Genomic DNA, 24,376 nt, shown 5'->3' with positions numbered 1-24,376 from the left:
ATGAAGTGTGATTTGTAAAGGCAGTTACTTTGATCTGAAGACTTTAAATGGTGCAGAATTACCACTTCCCTTGTTAGTTTAAGTTTTCACTCTGCTGAGCTATTCTTAGTGGCCATTGCCAAATTCCGTGTGGTAGAGTTAGGATTGCATTAAAATGAAGTGTATTTCTTTACTCTGTGAATCTTATTTTTCCCAAGGATTTTAAGGTTGATAAATTCCTATGTTCTGGAGTGACACGGGGTATGACAGGCGAGATCTGGAGGATGTAATAAAAGCGGTAGTGTTTTTCAATAAGCCACGGCAAGTTCTCTCATGACAGCTGCCACGTTGTTTGGGAAGTTATTTTAGGGACATTCAGGAGGTCATGGTCACTGGCACCTCTTTTTTCCTTGTAATGAGGATTCTGAAATGGCACATTAAAAGGATCAGGCAATTTCAGAAGCTAAGCAAAACTACCCAGAATGAATGCAAATGTGGTCTGATGAGTACTTTATATTTTGAGCAGTTTAAGAAGTCACCATCCTGCAAGTCTGATACAGTGTCCAGACAGAACCTAATTTCAGTGCAAAGTAAACACGAAGGAAAGTGGCTTATTTGGCTTTGGGTAGAGTGGCATGCTTCAGCCTAGCTGACAGAAGTATAACTACATCTGGTGGTGCTTAGTTGAAGCTGTGTAAGTTTATACAACAAGTAAGACACAAATAAAATCCAGTAAGAGGAGGGGGGAAGATCTCTACCTGAGACGCACAAACGGAAAAAGGCATTAAAATGTTGATGACTCTTCAGGTATGCTTCATGATACCTAGTGTACAAGGTACTTAATGAATTGGGACCTGTCTGCCTCAGGCTAACTTAACTTACTTACCTTTCATAATTTTAGAGCAAGTCGTGCCCCTGGGAAGAGCAGAGTTAGACTGCGAAAGGAGATGGAACATTTCCTGTGGCAGGCACCTGGCTATTTATCACTGTCAGAAATCAAGCTGTTTCAAGATTTTGCTTCCTGTTGTCATCTCTAGTGACAAAGTACCATACATTGTTAGCACTCTTTCCACTTTTGGCTAGCTTTGTCTTGCTGTCCTTTATAAGTCATGTCTACTGATGACTCCTCTTTTGGTAATACATTTATAGCAATGTTTGGTGTCAGCACAACTCATCGCTAAGGCTAGCTAAGAAAAGGTCCTAGTTTTGCATAATCTCTCAGCCCTGGAATGTTTCAGATTAGTGAGGTGAAACCTAATTTGTGACCCTGAGTAGATGGACTGGGCTTTGCGTCCTGGGTTTAAGTTGTGAGGAAAACAGAACTTGGAAAGTCGCATCAGAAGTTGTGACAGTACAGAAGACTTGGAAGACAGGGACGGAGAGCACAATAAACTCCCCATAATCCAGCAGGAAACAGTTAAGGACTTGCTAAGACACCTGGACACCCACAAGTCTATGGGGCCTGATGGGATCCACCCAAGAGTACTGAGAGAGCTGGCGGAGGAGCTTGCCAAGCCACTCTCCATCATTTATCAGCAGTCCTGGTCAACAGGGGAGGTCCCAGACGACTGGAGGCTTCCCCATGTGACGCCCATCTACAAGAAAGGCCGGAAGGAGAATCCTGGGAACTACAGGCCTGTCAGCCTGACCTCGGTACCAGGGAAGATGATGGAGCGATTCATCTTGAGAGTGCTCACAGGGCACGCGCAGGACAACCAAAGGATCAGGCCCAGCCAGCATGGGTTCATGAAAGGCAGGTCCTGCTGAACCGACCTGATCTCCTTCTGTGACCAGGTGACCCGCCTACTGGATGAGGGAGAGGCTGTGGATGTTGTCTACCTGGACTTCAGTAAAGCCTTTGACAGCGTCTCCCACAGCATTCTCCTGGAGAAACCGGTGGCTCGTGGCTTAGAGAGGTGCACTCTTCGCTGGGTGAGGAACTGGCTGGACGGCCGAGCCCAGAGAGTCGTGGTGAATGGTGTTAAATCTGGCTGGCGGCCGGTCACAAGTGGTGTTCCCCAGGGCTCGGTTCTGGGGCCGGTCTTGTTCAATATCTTTATTGATGACCTGGATAAGGGGATCGAGTGCTCCCTCAGTAAGTTTGCAGACGACACCAAGTTGGGTGGGAGTGTTGATCTGCTGGAGGGCAGGAGGGCTCTGCAGAGGGATTTGGACAGGCTGGATCGATGGGCAGAGGTCAACTGTATGAGGTTTAACAAGGCCAGGTGCCGGGCCCTGCACTTGTGTCACAACAACCCCATGCAACGCTACAGTCTTGGGGAGGAGTGGCTGGAGGGCTGCCCGGCGGAAAAGGGCCTGGGAGTGCTGGTCAACAGCCAGCTGAACATGAGCCGGCAGTGTGCCCAGGTGGCCAAGAAGGCCAACAGCGTCCTGGCCTGTATCAGAAATAGTGTGGCCAGCAGGAGCAGGGCAGGGATCGTGCCCCTGTATTCGGCATTGGTGAGGCCGCACCTTGAATCCTGTCTTCAGTGTTGGGCCCCTCACTACAAGAAGGACATTGAGGTGCTGGAGCGTGTCCAGAGAAGGGCAACGGAGCTGGTGAGGGGTCTGGAGAACAAGTCGTATGAGGAGCGGCTGAGGGAACTGGGGCTGTTTAGTCTGGAGAAGAGGAGGCTGAGGGGAGACCTTATTGCTCTCTACAACTACCTGACAGGGGGTTGTGGCGACATGGGTGTTGGTCTCTTCTCCCAAGTAACTAGTGATAGGACGAGAGGAAATGGCCTCAAGTTGCGCCAGGGGAGGTTTAGACTGGATATTAGGAAAAATTTCTTCACCGAGAGGGTGGTCAAGCATTGGAACAGGCTGCCCGGGGAGGTGGTGGAGTCACTATCTCTGGAAGTATTCAGAAAATGTGTGGATGTGGCGCTTCAGGACATGGTTTAGGGGACACGGTGGTGTTGGGTTGATGGTTGGACCTGAGGATCTTAAAGGTCTTCTCCAACCTTAATGATTCTGTGACTCTCTGATTCTGTGATTCTGTGATCATTCTAAGCTTATTTTTTGTGTCTTACAGACTTCTGGGACACAGCTGGACAGGAGAGGTTCCAGAGCATGCATGCATCCTATTACCATAAGGCTCATGCTTGTATCATGGTAAGGGTAGTGTCTCAGCTGTGATCTGATGGAATTTGGACTAATAACGGTCCCAGTTGACACTTGGCCTGTACATTACTTTTTGTGATTACGCTGCCTTATATTTCCTGTCTCTTCCAGTGGTTTAAAAAACCTTTCCTGTATTGTTCTTTCGTCTCTCACCAGATAAAACCAGTGTAGCTGGGTATGTTTAGCTCTCTGCTGTCTTTCCTGGTAGCACTCTTACTGTGTATTCTCCGACTTTGCTGTCTTCTAAATTGCCTTACTTTTGTCACTGTGTTTCCAGTAAGGTGGTACGTACAACTGAATGTGCTTATTTAGAAGAAGTCCTATCAGGGGTCATGCGAGGGAGAGGGCATTCCGTTCTTGTTCTGTGATGTGACTATTGGATTATGTAGTACAAAACTGTTCTGACATGTTCTGCAGGGGTACTACATAAGACATATCAGTCTTGTTTCCTGACTCCTAACCCGCTTAGGTCTCTTGGTTTGTACTGTGGCTCTAACTTTCCACTATTTCTCATCACTTGTGAGCATCAGTCAACTTCATTGATATTTTAATTGTTAAAATAGAGAAGCCTCACATCTGACCCTACTTAGCAGAACAGAAGATCTGTGATCCCAGATGCTTGTTCACTCTCATGGGTGATAGAGTGCTTGTTGTAGTTCAAAATAAGAATGTAAAGGAAAATGAGGGACTGTTTCCCGCATCATGCAAAGAAACGGGCTGGCTGCATGTTTCAAGGCTTGCTGGATAGTCTCCCTTTTCTCTTTCATCTTTTCTAACAAAGGCCAGTTTCCTTTGTTGATGTCCTCCTGGGAAAATTCTGGATTCTGTACTTGTGTTTGGTGCAGTGGGTTGATCAGGACCTGTCCTGCTGTTGGCCCCATGATAGCTGGTTCTTTTTCGGAAGGTGTTTGATGTGCAGCGGAAAGTCACCTACAAGAACTTGAACAGCTGGTACAAGGAGCTGAGGGAATTCCGCCCAGAGATTCCTTGCGTTGTGGTGGCCAACAAAATTGATGGTGAGTATATCTTCTTCTTTCAACCTCTCAGAATGGTGATGTGGTTCTCTTCCAACCTGGCTGAGAAAGAATGTCATTCATCTGCTAGGTCCAGGTGGGTTCTTGAGTATTAGTCCCTCAGGGCTGTATTTTAGCAAACAAATAGCTGGGTCCTCTGCTGACCCGGCTTGCTGTCTTATCGGCTCTTGTCCTTGTTTTACTAGCAATCAAAAATACAAATTTGATCCATTTAAAGTTTATTCAAGTGACGTCCTTCCAATTCTGTCCTTATCACGCTGCCCATTTCAACTAGCAAGAACCCAAAAGCTGATTGGAGCAGTACCTAGTCAAAAATTGCAAGGTGTCTTGCTGGAAGAGGAGCATAACCTATTATGTGGCTTCCCCTGATAGAGTCAGTAACTGCCTTTGTATTGCTAATTCAGCCTGCAGGTTTCCGTGGGACTCCTTTGTACTAAAGTGTCTAAATATACCTGCTGGCAAAATTGTTCATCTTCCTCTGCAGATGACTGGATGATTCCCTCCTTTTAGGAATGCCAGCTAGGCATTCATTATTGCTATCATTTGGGTTGTGATCTGTCTCCTGCATCCTGCGAGAGCGCTTAACGCATCAGCTTTCTGCTCAGCATCAACGAGAGAACACATACCCTTAGGACCACAGTCTCCTGCTATTCTCGGTCAAGTACAGTGTCCAACATGGGCTTCCTTGCTGACATTCATGGTAGAAATCATCGCAGCTATGAATAGGTGTGTCCACCTGAATAAGGTGTCTGGGCTCCCACTGTAGTCGACGGAAGCTCGTTTGGTTCAGCGGTGTGGTTTAGGGCATGATTGATCTCACCTAATAAAAGCCTTTCCTATAGGAAGTGTCAAGCCAGCCTCGAATCCACTGATTGCACGGACTGTACAGGAAGCCTGGGGCAAATGGACTTGGTGTTGACAGCCATTTTGTAGACAGAACCTCTGTGTAGATGAATCCTGCTCTTAGTGTTCTATGTGCGAGTGGACACGGCTCCGAAAGACTCCTCTGCCTTGCCTTTGTTTGCTGTATTCCACCCGGACTAGGAGATGATCAGCCCACAGCTCTTAACACAGGCCCAGCCTGCAGAGCAGAACAGTTGATCCAGCCTCCTGCAAAGAGGTAGGGAGCGGCTGCCTGGGCAGCGCTCGCTGGCAAGCATTTGGAGTCTGAACTACTTCAGCTGTTGCTTCTGTGGGAAAAGGCGGATCATCTGGAGTCATCCTCCTGTGCTGGCATACAGGCTGTCTATCTATCAAAACTTTGAGCTGTTACTGCTGTGTCAGCACGTCCTGTAAATATGCAGTAAATTTGTTCCAAAATGGAAATGAAGCCTCTGGCCTACTGAGGTTGGGGGTAGCTAACTGCCTGTTAAGTAAAAATATGTAATAGTTGGGTCATTTGTACACTGTGAGCATGCCCTTGACTCACAGGAATACAAGTAATGTGGCATAAGGGCAGTGAGGCGTTCTGGTTAAGAAGGCCAAACTGGAGGGAGAGGCATGACTAGTACTGGCAATGGTGTCCAGGTCATGTGGACACACAAGCAAAAATCATAGGGATGTGCCTGGAAAACATTCATAGTTGCCGCACAGCAAATGAACTCACATGTTCTAAGCTGCAAAGATTTATTCATTTATAGCACATCAGAATCCATCTATAATTTAGTCAAGCACCAAGGATAAACCAACAAGAATGCTTTTCTTTTTGGTTCTTCTTGTCAATGGAAGATGCTGATTTGGAATTTGGAATTTGCTGGATGCTTTTGCTTTTAAAACCCTATAGCTTTTGGGGAGGACTCTACTAGCCTTATACTACAGTGAGGAGGCCTTGACAGCTAAATTGGGCTCTCGTCTCCGTCTGTTCCACCACTCCTGCATACACTGGCATTCTGCCTACAGTGATGTCTTACTGACCACTTCTTTTTTTGCCCCCAGCGGATATGAAGGTGACCCAGAAAAGTTTCAACTTTGCCCGGAAGTTCAGTTTGCCCTTTTACTTTGTGTCTGCTGCAGACGGCACCAATGTAGTGAAGGTAAAACACAGCTATTTGCCTCAGACCCCTATACAGTCCAAGGACATGGAGACTGCTGTAGGCACAGAGAGCAGAAAATGGGCTAGTACATCTATTTGTCTACTTATGAGGTCCTGGTAGCTATAGGTAGTTGCAGAGGTTGTGGGGTTTTTTTTTCTTGGAGTGTGGGAACAGTTTCCATATGTTACAGAAACACAGTGCCCCTTACTTTGAGTGACAAGCATTCTCCTTCTCATCAGCTCTTCAATGATGCTATCAAACTGGCAGTTGCTTACAAACAGAATTCAGGAGATTTCATGGACGAGGTCATGCGAGAACTGGAGGTAAGAAAGGCTCTACTTACTGCACTCCTCCTAAGTGATTAGCAGCTCTGCTCTTTTTTGCCTCGGGAAAAGCAGAGCCTGTGGCAAAGGGTGAAACTTTGCAAGCATGGAAAGATTTGCCTTATGCTGGTGACACTGTGGGTTTGTGTGCTGCTCGTGTCTCGGTTGGAAGGGGTGAGGTGGTGACCATCTGAAGTGCCCATGCTGCCCTAGACCGAATCTGAAAGTACCACAGCAGAGTGCAGCTGTTGCTCTCATGCTTCTCAGCAGTTCCTTGTCCTGCTCCTTTCCAGAGCTTTGACCTGCAGAAGAAGAGTGAGAATTTGTCGGATAAAGAGGAGAGCTGCCGTGAAGAGAAGCCCCCATCTGCCTAAGCCTTGGACCCTGAGTCTGTTTTTTTCTCTTTGCTCTAGATTTCTGGGTCTAGTTAGAGCCAGCCTTCACAGAGAAAAGTGTTTTTTCTCATGCCCTCAGAGCTCTGGTGATGGGCAGCTGGGCCTCTCCCCTGCTTGTGGGAGACTGTCTGGGCATGACTTTCCTTGACTCAGCCCTAGCCGCTACACATCACGGTCAAGGAAAGGGCGAGATTATCCACATGGTTGCTAGTTACTGCGTGCTTCTTCAAGGAAAAGCTTGCCAGGAGAGCTAAGCCACTCTTGGACCTGCAGGGAAAGGTCCTGCCCAGATGCTTTAATGCTACCTACTGGAGAAAACAAACACTAAAGAATTTTTTTTATAAAGCCTTGAGCTTGCATCCTTCCTGCACTTCTGTTATAAGGCAGTCCAGCTACTATACAGTGCAAGTCCAACTGCGAGCCCCCACCATTGCATTCACAGCCTAGCCAGTGCAGCCTCTCTGTCCACCCCTGTGATCTCTGCTGCAGAGTTTCTTGGGGTTTCCTTCCCCATTCTGTTATAGAGCAGCCAGATCCAGTAGACTTCTGAACACAGGGGATTTCTCCTTTCGGGTCTGCTAGAGCTGAATCAGGTGGACACTCAACATCCAGGAGGCTTGTTCTATCCCAGCCTGATGGATGTGGCTGCTGCTGTTCCCATGTGTGCGTGCAAAAGACTTTCGTTGCGTTCCAAAGAGCCAGATACACAAACATACACAGACTTACACAATTAATGCGAATGGCAAAACAGATTGACATAGACAGAGCAATGCCTTTACCAGCGCCCACGTATACATAACTGCCACTTAAATAAACATGAACACAGTCCAGTCCTTTCCTGCCTTTCCCGGAGATCAGGATTGGATGCTTACTGGTGAAACATAAACATACCTTCACTCTCTTGATTCATAAGCACAGTACGTTCATAGATACATCAAATAACGGTATAGAAATTAATGTCATGCAATATCTGTGGCTGGATGCCAAGCTCCTTACCCGATCGTGGGTGCAAACCTTGAGTCTTTATAGATCCGGGTCATGAGAGAGTCCAGTTTCAAGTTCACTGGTGCATTGTACACACACACACACACACACACACACACACACAGAGGGATCCCACCAGTAGCTGGCCTAAGACACTCGATGTTTCCAACTGTGTCCTCAAGACCTTTAGCGCCCTATGAATGACCTGTGTTCCCTTCTTCCACTGCACCCCCACCCGCCTCTCTGACCAGGCAAGGTTTCAGCCCTTTTGAGTGACTCTTTCCCTTTGTGCCCTACTCGTCTGCCTGCAGCCTCATTTTGCAGGTGCCGGGCATGGAAGTGCTTGCCTTGCACAGGAGACTGAAATGGACTGAAGAACGGTTAGCTGTGAACACTGTGGCAACTTTATTCCAAGAACTAAGTCAACTTCAGCATAGGCGTGCACCCTGAGGAGAGTGGGCAGGACAGAGCAGGCCTTAGGCACGGAGGCTGCCTGTGGATCAGGAGGCATTGCCCCAGAAATAAATGGTCACGGTAAACTGGAGCCTGCACTGGATCATGTTCATCCTGCTGCTCAAGCCTTTTTTCCTCTTAGGACCTGCAGGAGCTCCTGCACCTGAGTAAAGAATTCCACCAGCTTCTGGAGTGGAAATGGGCAGGAGCCGAATGTGCCCATCTGTGTTGGTCTTGGCCTTGGACTCTGAACAGACATTGAGGTGAAGACTGGCTGTGGCGTCGGAGTAGCTGTTACTGCTGGGCGCAGACCCATCTGTTCTAGGATCCAGTCGTAAAAGTGCTGAGTGGAGGTGTAGACTCCAGGCCGTTTTGCTCTCGCACAGCCTGTCCCCCAGCTGGTCACTCCAACAAGCCAGTAGTAGTCAGCATTGTTATCTTTGCACACAAGAGGACCACCGCTGTCACCCTGCAGCAGAGGAGAGAGGATTGAGGGGGTGGTGGGTGGCCTGTGTCAGCAGTATGGCTGGCTCCTTCTCTCTCACAGCACCTGCCAGAGCAGTATACACTGCACGGAAAGGCTCCGCTCAGGTGCTGGAGCCTACAGAACCTTGTCTGGGAGGAGGTGGTGGGCCTGTAAGGTAGGGCTCGCTCTCATCTCTGCACAGGCATCCTGGATGTGTGGCAGAGGGGTGTTCCAGGATTGGAAGCTGGACCTATGGGCTGCTAAGAGCACTGGATGGACTTTCTGGGCAGAGTCCCAGGCCTCTGGGACAAGGGAGCACTGGGCAAGGAACTGCAGATGGGCAGGGGAAGGTGAGCCCCAACAGTGGCAGGGTGACTTGCCAGGCAAAGAGCGCGCAGGGGTGTTTGGGCGATTGTGACAGGGCTGCATGTGCTGCTGGGGGTTGACCTGCAGCACGCTCCTACCTGGCAGGTGTCGATGCCACCCTGCGGATAGCCAGCGCACAAGTTGTGGGTGTGGATGGCTCCCCTATACCACCGGCTGCTGTTACAGAGGTTGACATCAATGAGGGGGACCTTGGCCTCCTGCAGGACATCAGTTGATCCTCCAGCTGTGAGCACAGAAAGGAATCAACACCCAGCAGCTCGTTGCCAGTTCTCCTCCCCCGTCTCGGTGGACCTTTCCCTAAGGCTTGGCTTTGCATCTTGAAGGCACTGTACCGGTGTTTCCCTTCTGTCTTGCTTTGGGTAATGGGTCAGGCCCATCTCCCTATAGGCATACGTCCCCACAGCCTGACTCTGGCTTTCGCTCTGCTCTCAGGAAGCCCAACCCGACTCCCCAGCATGCCAAGCTTGCACTCAGGACACAGGTACTTTTTGGGAACTCACATCTGGCAGTCGTAGAACCCCAACCACTGACGTAGCAGGTTGTCAGCTCTGACACTCTCAGCGACGTGTCGGGCACACAGGCAAGCTGTATGTAGTAGCTGCACTGGACAGGCTGGTCCAATTCCAGCAACGCAATGTCGTTCCTCTCCGAGATATTACTATAGTGTTCGTGAACCAGTAGCCGCTTAATAGTGCGCACTTGGGCCTCGGGGCCCAGCTGAGTCAACTGGGTGGCCCCAATCACCACACGCCACATCGTGATGTGCCTGGAAGGCAGATGAGAGAGAGGTCAGAGGGAGTGGAGCCATGTGCTGCAGCAGCCCAGCAGTTCCCTGCCTTCTGCTTCACAAGGGACAGAGGACAGCAGCGCTACGGAGGGTGCGACTGCCCTAGCGTGCCTTAGACTCAAGGAACATCAGGCTGGAGGCTGCTAGGAAGCAGTGGCATGAGCCCAGCCTTCTCCTGAGCAGTGTCTTGGCTGGGCTCGTGTGAGCCCAGGCACTGGGCGTGCTGCAAGGGAACGGGATGGGAGTAGCACGTGGTGCTGTGGACAGGGCACCTGCTAGTGTTGTGGGGATATCCCCATTCCCTGGTCCTCCTTACCTGGCCTCGATGAAGCAGTGGGCTGCTGTGACGACCCACTGTGGGCTGATGAGGGACCCTCCGCATACATGTCCTGTGCCTACTTTCCAGGGATCCTGGATGCTGACGATCCAGGGCCAGGCCCCTGTCAGGGCATCTCTGCCACCCACGACGCGCGACATGCCGTAGTAAGAAGCCATGGGCCGAAGCCCGCAGGTCCCTCTATAACCAGAAAGTCATTACTGTCCTGCTTGATGGCTTGCTGCTGTCCAGGCTGAAGGACAGCCGTCTTCCCTCCCCACAAGGCGTCGTATGGACAGCAGGGCCAGGGAACCCCGTGGGGCGTGCATCCCTCCGCCCCCGTTTCTGCTGTAGCCCCGTAGACGAGACGTGCCAGCAGCGTGGGTGCTGCCAAGGAACGGAGGCTCCCACATTGGGGTTTGGGAGGCTGTAGTGTGGCCACGGGGGACAAGCGGGCACCCTCCAGTGAACCCCATAAGGATTGCCCAAGCTCCCTCCCAGGGCCTTGGGCCACTTACCCACAGTTGTCCCACGTGCCGTGCACAGGCCAGCACACGGCCAGCAGGACAAGGACGGGGAGCAAATTCATCGCTGCCAGCGACACGTGGCAGCTGCAAGAACCGAGGGCTCGTCACCACCAGTGCAGCAGCCGACGTAGCGTCCACAGTACTCGCGCTGCCCGCGGTGGCCTTGGCACCTCGTGGTGCCTGATGTCACAGAGTCGCTGGTTCCGGGCGCTGGGCACTCTCAGGGAGCAGCAGGGCAACATGGGGGGTTCCAAGCAGGAAGGGAGGCAGAAGCTGGGATCGGACACCCCCGACAGACCCCCGCTGCATGCTCTGCTTGCAGGATGAGGGCGTGCAGGCCCTGTGGCAGGCAGCAGCGCCTGGCTCCGAGCACTGCCTGCTAACAGCGAGCAGGACAAAAGCAAGTGGGGCATCACAGCCTCTTTGGGAAGTTCACTGCCACCCTGCTCTCTGCAGCCGTTTTCCACCAGGTCCTTTCCAAAAAACATACCCCAGAGAACATAACTACCACAGGCAGTAATGCACGTTTGGGTGTCGAAGAGCCAATCTGGTTACAGCCGCAGCACACAAGCAGTGATGCGTAAGCCAAATAAGCCAGACGTACCTAAGCAGGGTCAACCTTCCTGCACAAAGCACAGTGAAACGCAGATGCAGCACAGTCCACGCTGGCTATGTCGTCCACAGCAACACTGGCAGGCTTCATGTGCTTGCTCTTCTATGTGTTATATTGCTCTTCTGGGCCACCACTGACAAGGGCAGCCGTGGCACCTGGTATACGTGGCCAAGGATGTGCAATTTGAAGCTCTAGACAGAGAAGGATGCTCCTGCTCTCAGCCCCACATGCCATTCTCCATGTCTTTGGTAAATCCTGCATCAGCCTCATCTCATCAGTCTGCTGTCTACAGCTGTATGGTGGAGCCTTGCTCACATGCCAGAGTGCACGGCAGTCACGGGAGAAAAGCAGGAGCCACGTGTGTTGCATTTGCTGAGCAGGGTTGGGTCCCTGGAGGGCAGAGAGCAGCAGCTGGAAGAATGGCAGCCTCAAAGCTCATGAAAGGTGCAGGAGCTTCCTGCTGCCATCCAGGCCTGTGTGGATAGACGTAAGGCACACAGCTGAGTGTGCAAGCTGGTCCCTAGGATGACAGGGCAGGCTCTGTCTGAAAGCAGAATACCTGCTCTCAAGGCCCTTGAGGCATAGCATGGTGTAGCATGGCTTCAACGGGGTACCAGAACTGGGCCCCAAAAAACTGGCCTCAAGGCTGCTTTTTTTTTTGGAAATTGACCTGAGGTGGTGCCCCACATCTGATTACAGCAGACAGAAGGCAGCCTTAGAGAAGCCGGCTTGTCTTGTGTGCACACTCGGCTATTCCAGCACCAGACTTTGCAGGTGGTTAAAGGAGAATGATGTGAGAGGCGGCCACACTTCACAGGTAATTGAAGGAAGAGTTAGGGTCATACTGGGGAGGGGACTCTGGCAAGGACAGCAGTACCCAGGAAACCACATCAAGTAATGCCATGGAAGTCCAAGGTGACCTAGCTAACAGCACCCGGAACAGCAAATCTGTTCACAGATGTGGCAAACCTGGGAGCAAGGGGGGAAACATAGCCAGGCTAGGTCTCTTGTTTGGGAAGCAGACGAGGGCAGCGAAAGCAAGGAGTCAAGGAAGGTGAGAGGGATGGAAAATGGAGAGAAGCGGGGATCAAGGAGTCGTCACACACAAGCAAACTGCTGGCTGCTTTGCTTGTTTGACCGAGCCCTGCACCTTGTCACCACAGCCTGTTCCCACCGTCTTTCTGAGAGCGATTCCAAATCCTTTTCCGTGTGGCCCCACTCAGTACCCTGTGCCGGGGTGGGCCCAGAGGCCTGGCTGCTAGCAATGTCAGAAGGCAACACAGGTCATAGGGACCCAGCAGCTGGAGACACCGAGGGTCTGGGGCCAGCTACTGGTGGGAGTGCTGCGAACTTCACTAGTGAACTTGAAGCTGGACTAGCTCACGAGCAGGAGGGGAGAGACCCCAACAGTCATGTGGATGGCATGTGGTTGCAGCCCACCTGACTCATCAGTCCTAGCATCCACAGACTTTACAAGAGGACCAGGCCTGCCGACCACTGGCCACCTCTCCACCTCCTGGAGTCACGAAGGACTTGGAGGTGCTCAAGCACGCACACCCTGAGCATGGATACCCTTTCCCACCTAGGCACGTTGCCTCTGCTTGAGCTGCACACGGTCCTGCCTCTGAAGCTGCCAGGACCATCCATCCCATCCTCCTCTTGCTCTGCTCTTGGCCCCTGGCAAGCAATCACGGTTTGAAAGGAACTGTTGTGGCTCTCGAGATGATGCTGCATCATGGTCCCTCTCTGAACAAGTACGGGTTTCTGTCAGGTGGCCTCAGCTTGAACGTCCAACACAGAGCACAAGGCCCACTGACCTGCACTCCTAGCAGGGCTGGTAATCCTCCCAACCCACAGTTTGCTACCCCAGCACTCGTTAGTCAGAGGCGTCACTGAGCCAATGCTGCAGGGTAGCTCTGAGGCTGAGCTTGGTTAGTTGGGGGCAGGGGGACCCAGTGGGTTTGGGCCAGGGTTCTGGTGTGGACCAACGGAAGCGCATGGAGCAGCAAGAGGCTAGGAGCAGTGGCAGCAGGAAGGCTTAGGAGTGCAGTCTGGTATGCAGCAGGGCTGCAGGGCAGGATCCCTGCCCTTCCTGATCTGGCTTTCCCCAAACTCCATGCGCTGTTCAAAAAGCACTTTCTGCAGTTTGATCTCCTTCAGGACTTGCAGAACCTCCGGCCCTGCACCGCTCTGCAGCAGATCATAGTTCTCGGCTGGGTCTGACTCCAGGTCAAAGAGCAGTGGGGGCAAGTGAGGGGTCAGCGGGGTCAGCCCGTGGCAGGCCTGGTCTGGGGTTGTATCGCTGTGAAACGAACCTGCAAAAGAAACCCCCAGATGTAGCTCAGTTTTTTCCTCTTTGAGCTCTGGACAGCACAACCATACGGGACTTCACAAAGCTGCCCATGCAGAAGTGAGGAGGCAGCACTAACCTTGCGTGAAGTAATGGGCCTTGTGCTTCCCAAGCCTGACAGCGAAGGGGCCGTGCAGCGGATCAGGGGATGGCGGGTAGAAGAACATCGTCTGTCGGGGACTCTGTGGGAAGCAGCAGAGCTAAACTCACCCCTGCAGACACAAGGCTGAAGAACAGCCTGGAACAGGACCAGGCAGAGACTCCAGGGAGTCACACAGTAGCCCTGATACTACAGCCAGAACATGGCCAGAGCGGGGGGAAGCTGACGAGCAGCAGCATCCTGTCTGCTCCCTACTCAAAGCTACGGGGGCTCTGTCCATCCCCTGCAGCCATGGGGGGGTCTGGCTTGGCAACATGCTGTGCGTGTTAGAGCTGAGGAGCCTGGGGAAGTCCAGGAACTCCACGGCATGACCCAGGCTACACAAAAGGTCCCAGCTCATGGATCTCCCCTGACCCCCAGCTGCTTCTACTCTTCAGGCACGAAGCTCCAGCCCCACAACCAGCCTTCATGCACAATGCCAGCTGAACCAGCCCGCAGGACTCACCTTCCCTGACCCAAACAACACTGGACTCAGGTCATATCCATCCAGGGCAACTTTGGGAAGAGCTGCTCCAGCCAGCGTAGTCAGGGTTGGCAGGATGTCCAGGGTGCTTGCCAGCTCATGCGTCACTCCTGTCACCCATCACAGCAAGGCACAAGGAGAGGCTGAAGCACCTGGTACAACTCCCGTCCCTGCCATCCTCACTTCTCTCCCATCCTCTCCTTGTCCCCGGGCAGCTGAGCTGCCATGACACCCCTGCCTTGGCTGGCATCAGCACGCAAAAGGCACAAGCAGTGCCAAGTCTCACCTGGAGCAATACGGCCTGGCCAATAAGCCACTGCTGGTTCCCGCACGCCACCTTCGTATGTTGTGCCCTTCCCACACTTCAGAAGGCCAGAGCTGCCCCCACGTGCCATCCGCATGGTGGAGGGGCTGTGAGAGAGAAGAACCACCTACCAGCAGTTTCACAGGTTCACGCTACCCCTTCCCCAATGCTGCCAACGGGGCCATGACAAGAGAGGCATGGTGCCAGCAAGTGACACTGCCATCCTTCTCAGACTTGTGAGGCAGGACGCATGGGCACCTGAAGGAGCCAAGGTGTGCAAGACGCCTAAGCAGGGCACCAGAGACCAATGCCACTCACACACAAAGGGAATCGGAGTATACATGGGCTGCAGCACACTCCTGGCCCGAACCCTGTGAGGTTTCTGCCCACGAGGAGGGGCACAGCTGAGTCACAGCAACAAGAAGCAGATCATGCACCGGATCCTCTCCAGAGCAGCATCTACCTCTTGCCTCGCTTCAGGTCACTGGGGTCTCACCTGGCAATGCCTCACCATGTCCCTTTTGCCCCAGCCGACCAGTGCCTCACTCCAGTTCCCCATACCACGGCAGCAGCACCTTATCAGTGATGAAGTCCCCCCTGCTGAAGCCCACTCACCCATTGTCAGAAGTGAAAAACACCAGGGTCGTGTTTGCAAGACCATTTTCATGCAGTGCCTGCAGCAGCTGTCCCACCGAGCCATCAAACTCCAAGAGCGCATCACCAAACGGCCCACGCCGCGACTGCCCTGCATACTCCTGGCTTGCAAATTGCGGGTAGTGTGTATGCTGGAGAAAGGGCAGAGAAGACTGCTATGCAAACTCCCCCAGAGCTGCATCTGGCTCCCAGTTCACCGGGGGACAGTGAGCACCCCAGCTAGGACGTGGAGATACGTGACAATACCCATGAGATGAGAGGAGGCTTGTCCCCAAGCTTCAGAAACATCTCTCAGAAATGGCACAAAGGAGCTGAGCCCCAGGAGAGGATGTGGAGACTCAGAGTGGGAAGTTTTCCCAGGCGGACTCCTGGCCCAGAGAAGTGGGCAAAGCTCCAGAAAGAAGCAGCCCAAGAACATTATCAGCACGGTGTTGCCACAAGACCTGGGCGTGGGAACAGCAACCCCAGGTCATCCAGCGGCAGGTATTGACTGCTTAGCGCAGTCCTGGGGCTGCAGGAGCTGAGACGCTTCCCTGCTGCCCCACAGGACAAAGGCTCCCCTCCCCACCCTTGGGCCCAGCGCAGCCCTGCCCCTCTCCTACGTGGGAGGCATAGTAGAGCAGGAAGGGGAGGCCTCGCCGGGCACAGTCAGCGATGAAGTCCCGGGAGAATTTGTTGTAGAGTGGCACCAGATCAGGGAAGGAGACCGGCTGCTGCACGATGCTCTGGTTCCAGAGCAGCGGGACTGGCACTAAGCCTTGGTCACAAGTCCCAAAACACTTGATGTCAGGTGGGAAGCAGGTGAGGTTCTGGCAGGGGCCCTGGAGAGAACAAATAACACTTTGTCTTTTACCTGTGTTGCAGGAGAGGGAGGGTAGGGGAGCAAAGAGTCTCACAGCAGCCCACCACCAGATCCCACAGGGCACCCTTTGGGCAGCCACTCCCCGAAAGCCAGGGGTCGGTGCCTACCCTAGAACTGTCCAAGGACCATGCTGCCCCCAACATCATTTTCTCCTGGCAGCAATTCAGATGTTCCTTTGTAGCCCTAGCAGCTGACCCTCCCTCCCTTGACAAAGGCCCCACGCACAACTGCCACCCACGTTCTGCCAAACTGCCCTATCATATGAGTACCTCAGAGATGGGCTTTCCCCACCAGCACCCATACTTCCTGGCCTGCAGCCACCCACACCCATTTGGCCAGGCCTAACCCTAACCCAGCTTACGTGCTCTCAGGCAAGCTTCATCTTTCAGGCACTCTCCCCAGCCAGCCCCGGGACACCCTTCAGGGCTTGACAGGCTTCTCACCTGGTCATGGGAGTAGGGCAACCCCAAAAAGTGGTCAAAGCCCTGGTGGATGGGCAGGAAGGAGCCATTAATCCCCAGGCCAAGGTGCCACTTGCCAACCATGGCTGTGGCATAGCCCTCAGCCTTCAGCACCTCTGCAACGGTGATCTCAGACAGCGGCAGGCCTCCCCGCGAGTCTGGGTTGAACACACCAGGGTAAACCCCAGAGCGCATCTGGAACCGGCCAGTCAGCAGGGCTGCCCTACAGGTGAGAGTTGAAAGAGAGAGAGGAGACAAGCATCACACTGGACGCAGCGCAGGGTGCGGTGCTCACCCTCCACAGAGGGTGCCCCGTTCCTCAGGACCTGCCAGCTTGGCTTCCCAGCCTCACGGCTGCCGCTGCCACCTCCCCCATCTGCTGGGACATTCGATCGGTTCCCTCACGGCGCAGCCACACCTTTGGGCCTCCTGGGACGCAGCAGGTTTATGAACCTCCCGCTCCTCACAGCACTGCAGCTCCCTAACTGGGTACCAAACCCTGTCTTGATGCTTCCTCCCGCCCGGCCCCAGCGCCCTGCAGCAGTCACCAGCCAGCGGGGCAGGAGCAGCGGGGGACATACCGGGATGGGCTGCACACTGGGGAGCTGCTGTAGAAGTTGGTGAACCGCAGCCCGCGTGAAGCCATCCGGTCCAGGGTGGGCGTGGCGGAAGAAGGGTGCCCGTAGCTCCCCAGGTCGCCGAAGCCCAAGTCGTCCGCCAGCAACAGGACGAAGCTGGGGGGGACGCCGGCCGCTCCGCGCAAGCCCAGCAGCACCAGGGCCCACGGCACGCCCCGGCCCCGGGGCCCCATGGCGCTGCCGCCCGGGAAGGCCCCGCGGCCCGCCGATACGCGCGCTCAGCACGGGGTACAGCGCTGCCCTCCCGCGCTCCGCTCCGCGCTCCGCTCGCGGCAGCGCCTCCGCAGGACCGGCAGCCCCGTCACGGCAGCAGCCGACCGGGGTAGGCAGCTCCGCGATGGGTGGAACCGAGCCGCGCTGCGCCAGGCCGCCGGCGGCGACCGCCTGACCCGCGCGGGCAGCCGCGTGCCCCAGCACCGCCGCGGGGAACGCCGGGAATTGTAGTTCGCCGCGGGACGGCACTGGAACGTGCCGGCTCGCCCCTCGCGGCCATGTCGGTTCCTCGCAGCCGCTGCCCGGACCGCCGTGCGTGCTGCAGGCGGCCTCCTGGGACCCGGGCCTGCCCCCGAGGGCGAGGGTGGTTTATTAACAACAGGGGTTTCCCACAGAACCGCCCTCCGCGTTGCCCAGGTTTGGGGGCTGCGGATGCAGCTGCGTGTCCAGCCCCTGGTCTCTGTGGGAAAACGCCTCATGGCCGCTGGCATCCTGGCCTGCTCCCAGCTGCACCGGCGCTGAGGCCAGGACACCGTGAGGCTGTGCTGGGGAGCAGATGGGCACCTCGGCGTGTGGTGGTGGGCGGATGTCCCCTCCGGTGGCATTGGGCGGCCTGAGCCGCTGCTCCCGGCTTCCCACCTTCTGAAGAGCAGATGAAGCCGCTTTTCTCAGATGCGCGCAGGGTGCGAATTCCCCTGGGACAGGCAGAGAGTGTGGCATTGTTTGAGGTGGACTGGGCCCTGTGGGAGCCTGGGCGCTTTTCCAGCAAAGTATGGTTTCACACACCAGTGACAGTTTCACGTTCAGGCTCAAGGACTGCTGGTTGTGCCAGAACACAGAAGCCTGTATCCTGCCGATCAACAACTTGTAATCAGAGCAAGGAAGGGACAGCGCAACGAGCAACAGCAATTGTGTGGTGGAGGGGAGTGATAAGGAGAATGAGGAGGTAAAGGGGAGGTTCTGCACCCCAGAAGGCTGTACCCTATTGCTCCATCTGTTTTTGAAAACGGGAGAAAGTGCAGAAGACAGGCACAGAAAGGAATTGAGGTTGAATGTCCTGAGGACCTCCACCTGTTCAGTTTATCCAAAATAAGAGTAAGGCAAGACCAGAGATGGTGCACAAGCACAGGCACAGCGGTGGTGGTCTAGGATTAACCACACAGCAGGCAGAGGTGAGGACTTCCAGCCCAAAGACAAAGCAGGCCAATGTGCTCGTCTGGGTGTTCTCGTGTAGGCGCGCCTGTGGGATCCGTCTGATCTGGCTTTTCCTGTTATTACGAGTCAGCATTTCTTAAGCCCCATCCCACTTTTGCAACCACTTTCTAACGTGCCGGTGAGCTCTGCTTTCCATTGCTCCCGGTCCTCCACAGTTCAGACTGACCCTGTAGCCCGTGGCCTTCCTGCGTGTCTGGCCCCATGCCTCCTAACGGCCTGGCCCCTGCACAACAAGGATGCTGGGGCTGCTGCTCTGCTCACTGCCGTCAATTCTTCAGGGCCAAGAGGCAGAGCGGGGAGGCTGGTGCTGCAGCAGGAGGCGGAACTGCTGCATAATTGACGGTGCCCACTTTGCACATAGGGCATGGCAGTGCTTGCTGGGCAGCGAGCGGAGAACAGCTGGGGCTCTGAGCTCGGGGGGGCAGGTCACGGCATGGGGACAGAGTTTCAGAGACCAGACAAGCAACAGGACAGGAGCTGTGGGGCCATGTGTGGCGCTGTGTGCAGGTAACTCGGCTGCAGGGAACTGAGCAGGGCATGGCATGACTGCCTCAACCTGCACAGGCGCCAGTGGGCACAGGTAGGACCGCGGACGAACAGTGTCTGCGGACCTGAGCGTGGAAGGAGAGGCCCAAGTGACTGCTGTGTGTGCGTGCGTGTGCATGCGTGTGTGTGTGTGCTCTGTGCACGCTGTATCCAGCCCATGTTCCTCCCAGAGAATTTCTCCTTGCAGAAGAGCCGGATCCGAATCGGGAGGACTCTCACTCCCACGAGGTTTCTCCCATCTCAGTCCCATAGACGTGACTGCTGTTCCCATGTGCAGGTACAAGAGACTTAGTTTGTCTTCAGAAGCGCCAGGTCGCATTCAAGAACATGCACACTTATGTCACTGGCGTGAATGGCAGAACAGATTAACACAGATAGAGCAGTACCCTTACCAGCACCCGCTTAACACAAAAAGCACAACCCAGTCCTTGTCTTCCTCTCCAGCTGATCAGGACTGATGTTGAGTGGTGAACCGTATGCAAACATCACTCCCTAGATTCGCAAGCACAGGATGCTCATGGGTCCCTTTAATATTAGCATGGGAAACAAGTTCAACTAAAATCCGTGGCTGGATGTCAAGCTGCTTACCCAGGAACTGGCACAGACCTTGGGGCTTTCCAGATCTGTATTGTGAGCTAGTCCACTAGAGAAGTTCACTAGTGAAGTTCGCAGCACTCCCACCAGTAGCTGGCCCCAGACCCTCGGTGTCTCCAGCTGCTGGGTCCCTATGACCTGTGTTGCCTTCTGACATTGCTAGCAGCCAGGCCTCTGGGCCCACCCCGGCACAGGGTACTGAGTGGGGCCACACGGAAAAGGATTTGGAATCGCTCTCAGAAAGACGGTAGGAACGGGCTGTGGTGACAAAGTGCAGGGCTCGGTCAAACAAGCAAAGCAGCCAGCAGTTTGCTTGTGTGTGATGACTCCTTGATCCCCGCTTCTCTCCATTTTCCATGCTTGTACATCCCCCTTACCTTCCTTGACTCCTCCCTTTCGCTGCCCTCGTCTGCTTCCCAAACTAGAGACCTAGCCTGGCTATGTTTCCCCCCTTGCTCCCAGGTTTGCCACATCTGTGAACAGATTTGCTGTTCCGGGTGCTGTTAGCTAGGTCACCTTGGACTTCCATGGCATTACTTGATGTGGTTTCCTGGGTACTGCTGTCCTTGCCAGAGTCCCCTCCCCAGTATGACCCTAACTCTTCCTTCAATTACCTGTGAAGTGTGGCCGCCTCTCACATCATTCTCCTTTAACCACCTGCAAAGTCTGGTGCTGGAATAGCCGAGTGTGCACACAAGACAAGCCGGCTTCTCTAAGGCTGCCTTCTGTCTGCTGTAATCAGATGTAGGGCACCACCTCAGGTCAATTTCCAAAAAAAAAAGCAGCCTTGAGGCCAGTTTTTTTGGGGCCCAGTTCTGGTACCCCGTTGAAGCCATGCTACACCATGCTATGCCTCAAGGGCCTTGAGAGCAGGTATTCTGCTTTCAGACAGAGCCTGCCCTGTCATCCTAGGGACCAGCTTGCACACTCAGCTGTGTGCCTTACGTCTATCCACACAGGCCTGGATGGCAGCAGGAAGCTCCTGCACCTTTCATGAGCTTTGAGGCTGCCATTCTTCCAGCTGCTGCTCTCTGCCCTCCAGGGACCCAACCCTGCTCAGCAAATGCAACACACGTGGCTCCTGCTTTTCTCCCGTGACTGCCGTGCACTCTGGCATATGAGCAAGGCTCCACCATACAGCTGTAGACAGCAGACTGATGAGATGAGGCTGATGCAGGATTTACCAAAGACATGGAGAATGGCATGTGGGGCTGAGAGCAGGAGCATCCTTCTCTGTCTAGAGCTTCAAATTGCACATCCTTGGCCACGTATACCAGGTGCCACGGCTGCCGTTGTCAGTGGTGGCCCAGAAGAGCAATATAACACATAGAAGAGCAAGCACATGAAGCCTGCCAGTGTTGCTGTGGACGACATAGCCAGCGTGGACTGTGCTGCATCTGCGTTTCACTGTGCTTTGTGCAGGAAGGTTGACCCTGCTTAGGTACGTCTGGCTTATTTGGCTTACGCATCACTGCTTGTGTGCTGCGGCTGTAACCAGATTGGCTCTTCGACACCCAAACGTGCATTACTGCCTGTGGTAGTTATGTTCTCTGGGGTATGTTTTTTGGGAAGGAAATGGTGGAAAACGGCTGCAGAGAGCAGGGTGGCAGTGAACTTCCCAAAGAGGCTGTGATGCCCCACTTGCTTTTGTCCTGCTCGCTGTTAGCAGGCAGTGCTCGGAGCCAGGCGCTGCTGCCTGCCACGGGGCCTGCACGCCCTCATCCTGCAAGCAGAGCATGCAGCGGGGGTCTGTCGGGGGTGTCCGATCCCAGCTTCTGCCTCCCTTCCTGCTTGGAACCCCCCATGTTGCCCTGCCACTCCCTGAGAGTGCCCAGCGCCCGGAACCAGCGACTCTGTGACATCAGGCACCACGAGGTGCTAAGGCCACCGCGGGCAGCACGAGTACTGTGGATGCTACGTCGGCTGCTGCACTGGTGGTGACGAGCCCTCGGTTCTTGCAGCTGCCACGTGTCGCTGGCAGCGATGAATTTGCTCCCCGTCCTTGTCCTGCTGGCCGTGTGCTGGCCTGTGCACGGCACGTGGGACAACTGTGGGTAAGTGGCCCAAGGCCCTGGGAGGGAGCTTGGGCAATCCTTATGGGGTTCACTGGAGGGTGCCCGCTTGTCCCCCGTGGCCACACTACAGCCTCCCAAACCCCAATGTGGGAGCCTCCGTTCCTTGGCAGCACCCACGCTGCTGGCACGTCTCGTCTACGGGGCTACAGCAGAAACGGGGGCGGAGGGATGCACGCCCCACGGGGTTCCCTGGCCCTGCTGTCCATACGACGCCTTGTGGGGAGGGAAGACGGCTGTCCTTCAGCCTGGACAGCAGCAAGCCATCAAGCAGGACAGTAATGACTTTCTGGTTATAGAGGGACCTGCGGGCTTCGGCCCATGGCTTCTTACTATGGCATGTCGCGCGTCGTGGGTGGCAGAGATGCCCTGACAGGGGCCTGGCCCTGGATCGTCAGCATCCAGGATCCCTGGAAAGTAGGCACAGGACATGTATGCGGAGGGTCCCTCATCAGCCCACAGTGGGTCGTCACAGCAGCCCACTGCTTCATCGAGGCCAGGTAAGGAGGACCAGGGAATGGGGATATCCCCACAACACTAGCAGGTGCCCTGTCCACAGCACCACGTGCTACTCCCATCCCGTTCCCTTGCAGCACGCCCAGTGCCTGGGCTCACACGAGCCCAGCCAAGACACTGCTCAGGAGAAGGCTGGGCTCATGCCACTGCTTCCTAGCAGCCTCCAGCCTGATGTTCCTTGAGCCTAAGGCACGCTAGGGCAGTCGCACCCTCCGTAGCGCTGCTGTCCTCTGTCCCTTGTGAAGCAGAAGGCAGGGAACTGCTGGGCTGCTGCAGCACATGGCTCCACTCCCTCTGACCCCTCTCTCATCTGCCTTCCAGGCACATCACGATGTGGCGTGTGGTGACTGGGGCCACCCAGTTGACTCAGCTGGGCCCCGAGGCCCAAGTGCGCACTATTAAGCGGCTACTGGTTCACGAACGCTATAGTAATATCTCGGAGAGGAACGACATTGCGTTGCTGGAATTGGACCAGCCTGTCCAGTGCAGCTACTACATACAGCTTGCCTGTGTGCCCGACGCCTCGCTGAGAGTGTCAGAGCTGACAACCTGCTACGTCAGTGGTTGGGGTTCCACGACTGCCAGATGTGAGTTCCCAAAAAGTACCTGTGTCCCGAGTGCAAGCTTGGCATGCTGGGGAGTTGGGCTGGGCTTCCTGAGAGCAGAGCGAAAGCCAGAGTCAGGCTGTGGGGACGTATGCCTATAGGGAGATGGGCCTGACCCATTACCCGAAGCAAGACAGAAGGGAAACACCGGTACAGTGCCTTCAAGATGCAAAGCCAAGCCCTAGGGAAGGGTCCACCGAGACAGGGGAGAACTGGCAACGAGCTGCTGGGTGTTGATTCCTTTCTGTGCTCACAGCTGGAGGATCAACTGATGTCCTGCAGGAGGCCAAGGTTGCCCTCATTGATGTCAACCTCTGTAACAGCAGCTGGTGGTATATGGGGGCCATCCACACCCACAACTTGTGCGCTGGCTATCCGCAGGGTGGCATCGACACCTGCCAGGTAGGAGCGTGCTGCAGGTCAACCCCCAGCAGCACATGCAGCCCTGTCACAACTGCCCAAACACCCCTGCGCGCTCTTTGCCTGGCAAGTCACCCTGCCACTGTTGGGGCTCACCTTCCCCTGCCCATCTGCAGTTCCTTGCCCAGTGCTCCCTTGTCCCAGAGGCCTGGGACTCTGCCCAGAAAGTCCATCCAGTGCTCTTAGCAGCCCATAGGTCCAGCTTCCAATCCTGGAACACCCCTCTGCCACACATCCAGGATGCCTGTGCAGAGATGAGAGCGAGCCCTACCTTACAGGCCCACCACCTCCTCCCAGACAAGGTTCTGTAGGCTCCAGCACCTGAGCGGAGCCTTTCCGTGCAGTGTATACTGCTCTGGCAGGTGCTGTGAGAGAGAAGGAGCCAGCCATACTGCTGACACAGGCCACCCACCACCCCCTCAATCCTCTCTCCTCTGCTGCAGGGTGACAGCGGTGGTCCTCTTGTGTGCAAAGATAACAATGCTGACTACTACTGGCTTGTTGGAGTGACCAGCTGGGGGACAGGCTGTGCGAGAGCAAAACGGCCTGGAGTCTACACCTCCACTCAGCACTTTTACGACTGGATCCTAGAACAGATGGGTCTGCGCCCAGCAGTAACAGCTACTCCGACGCCACAGCCAGTCTTCACCTCAATGTCTGTTCAGAGTCCAAGGCCAAGACCAACACAGATGGGCACATTCGGCTCCTGCCCATTTCCACTCCAGAAGCTGGTGGAATTCTTTACTCAGGTGCAGGAGCTCCTGCAGGTCCTAAGAGGAAAAAAGGCTTGAGCAGCAGGATGAACATGATCCAGTGCAGGCTCCAGTTTACCGTGACCATTTATTTGTGGGGCAATGCCTCCTGATCCACAGGCAGCCTCCGT

General features: G+C 54.7%; 4 protein-coding genes across 4 annotated transcripts; 2 read left to right on the top strand and 2 right to left on the bottom strand.

Annotated features, from left to right (window-relative positions):
* Nucleotides 1–3,018: 3,018 nt before the first annotated feature.
* LOC309410280 (rab-like protein 2A) lies at nt 3,019–7,407 on the top strand. The gene is made up of 5 exons (XM_082006649.1): nt 3,019–3,093; nt 4,007–4,118; nt 6,072–6,169; nt 6,409–6,492; nt 6,786–7,407. The coding sequence occupies exons 1-5, from the start codon at nt 3,052–3,054 to the stop codon at nt 6,864–6,866; spliced, it is 417 nt and encodes a 138-aa protein (XP_081862775.1). The 5' UTR covers nt 3,019–3,051; the 3' UTR covers nt 6,867–7,407.
* A 1,038-nt stretch (nt 7,408–8,445) lies between these two features.
* LOC309415474 (acrosin-like) lies at nt 8,446–10,495 on the bottom strand (the record flags this gene model as incomplete). The annotated part of the gene is made up of 4 exons (XM_082013008.1): nt 10,281–10,495; nt 9,678–9,943; nt 9,255–9,400; nt 8,446–8,793 (listed from the first exon to the last, which is right to left on the bottom strand). Exons 1-4 carry the CDS (start codon nt 10,457–10,459, stop codon nt 8,446–8,448), a joined length of 939 nt encoding a protein of 312 aa, XP_081869134.1. The 5' UTR covers nt 10,460–10,495.
* A 2,919-nt stretch (nt 10,496–13,414) lies between these two features.
* On the bottom strand, nt 13,415–17,621 carry LOC309416819 (arylsulfatase A-like). Its single transcript, XM_082014185.1, has 8 exons — nt 17,256–17,621; nt 16,657–16,897; nt 15,954–16,172; nt 15,313–15,482; nt 14,680–14,804; nt 14,376–14,503; nt 13,850–13,952; nt 13,415–13,735 (listed from the first exon to the last, which is right to left on the bottom strand). Exons 1-8 carry the CDS (start codon nt 17,483–17,485, stop codon nt 13,434–13,436), a joined length of 1,518 nt encoding a protein of 505 aa, XP_081870311.1. The 5' UTR covers nt 17,486–17,621; the 3' UTR covers nt 13,415–13,433.
* A 4,242-nt stretch (nt 17,622–21,863) lies between these two features.
* Nucleotides 21,864–24,284, top strand: LOC309414995 (acrosin-like; the record flags this gene model as incomplete). The annotated part of the gene is made up of 5 exons (XM_082012380.1): nt 21,864–21,934; nt 22,252–22,452; nt 22,790–23,055; nt 23,330–23,475; nt 23,937–24,284. The coding sequence occupies 5 exons, from the start codon at nt 21,864–21,866 to the stop codon at nt 24,282–24,284; spliced, it is 1,032 nt and encodes a 343-aa protein (XP_081868506.1).
* Between the last annotated feature and the right edge of the window lie 92 nt (nt 24,285–24,376).

This window comes from Phaethon aethereus, assembly GCF_964289735.1.
Source record: "Phaethon aethereus genome assembly, chromosome: 1".
NCBI classification, from domain to species: Eukaryota; Metazoa; Chordata; class Aves; order Phaethontiformes; family Phaethontidae; genus Phaethon; species Phaethon aethereus.
This window is presented reverse-complemented; position numbering and strand designations above follow the sequence as displayed.

Excerpts from the sequence above, each read along its gene's own strand:
- LOC309410280 (XM_082006649.1), top strand. The coding sequence starts at position 3,052 with ATGCATGCATCCTATTACCATAAGGCTCATGCTTGTATCATG. Across the intron at positions 6,170-6,408 it reads ACGGCACCAATGTAGTGAAG|CTCTTCAATGATGCTATCAA; the intron begins GTAAAACACAGC and ends CCTTCTCATCAG. Across the intron at positions 6,493-6,785 it reads AGGTCATGCGAGAACTGGAG|AGCTTTGACCTGCAGAAGAA; the intron begins GTAAGAAAGGCT and ends GCTCCTTTCCAG.
- LOC309416819 (XM_082014185.1), bottom strand. The coding sequence starts at position 17,485 with ATGGGGCCCCGGGGCCGGGGCGTGCCGTGGGCCCTGGTGCTGCTGGGC. Across the intron at positions 16,173-16,656 it reads TGCCCTACTCCCATGACCAG|GGCCCCTGCCAGAACCTCAC; the intron begins GTGAGAAGCCTG and ends TGTTCTCTCCAG. Across the intron at positions 14,504-14,679 it reads GCCAGGCCGTATTGCTCCAG|GAGTGACGCATGAGCTGGCA; the intron begins GTGAGACTTGGC and ends GATGGGTGACAG.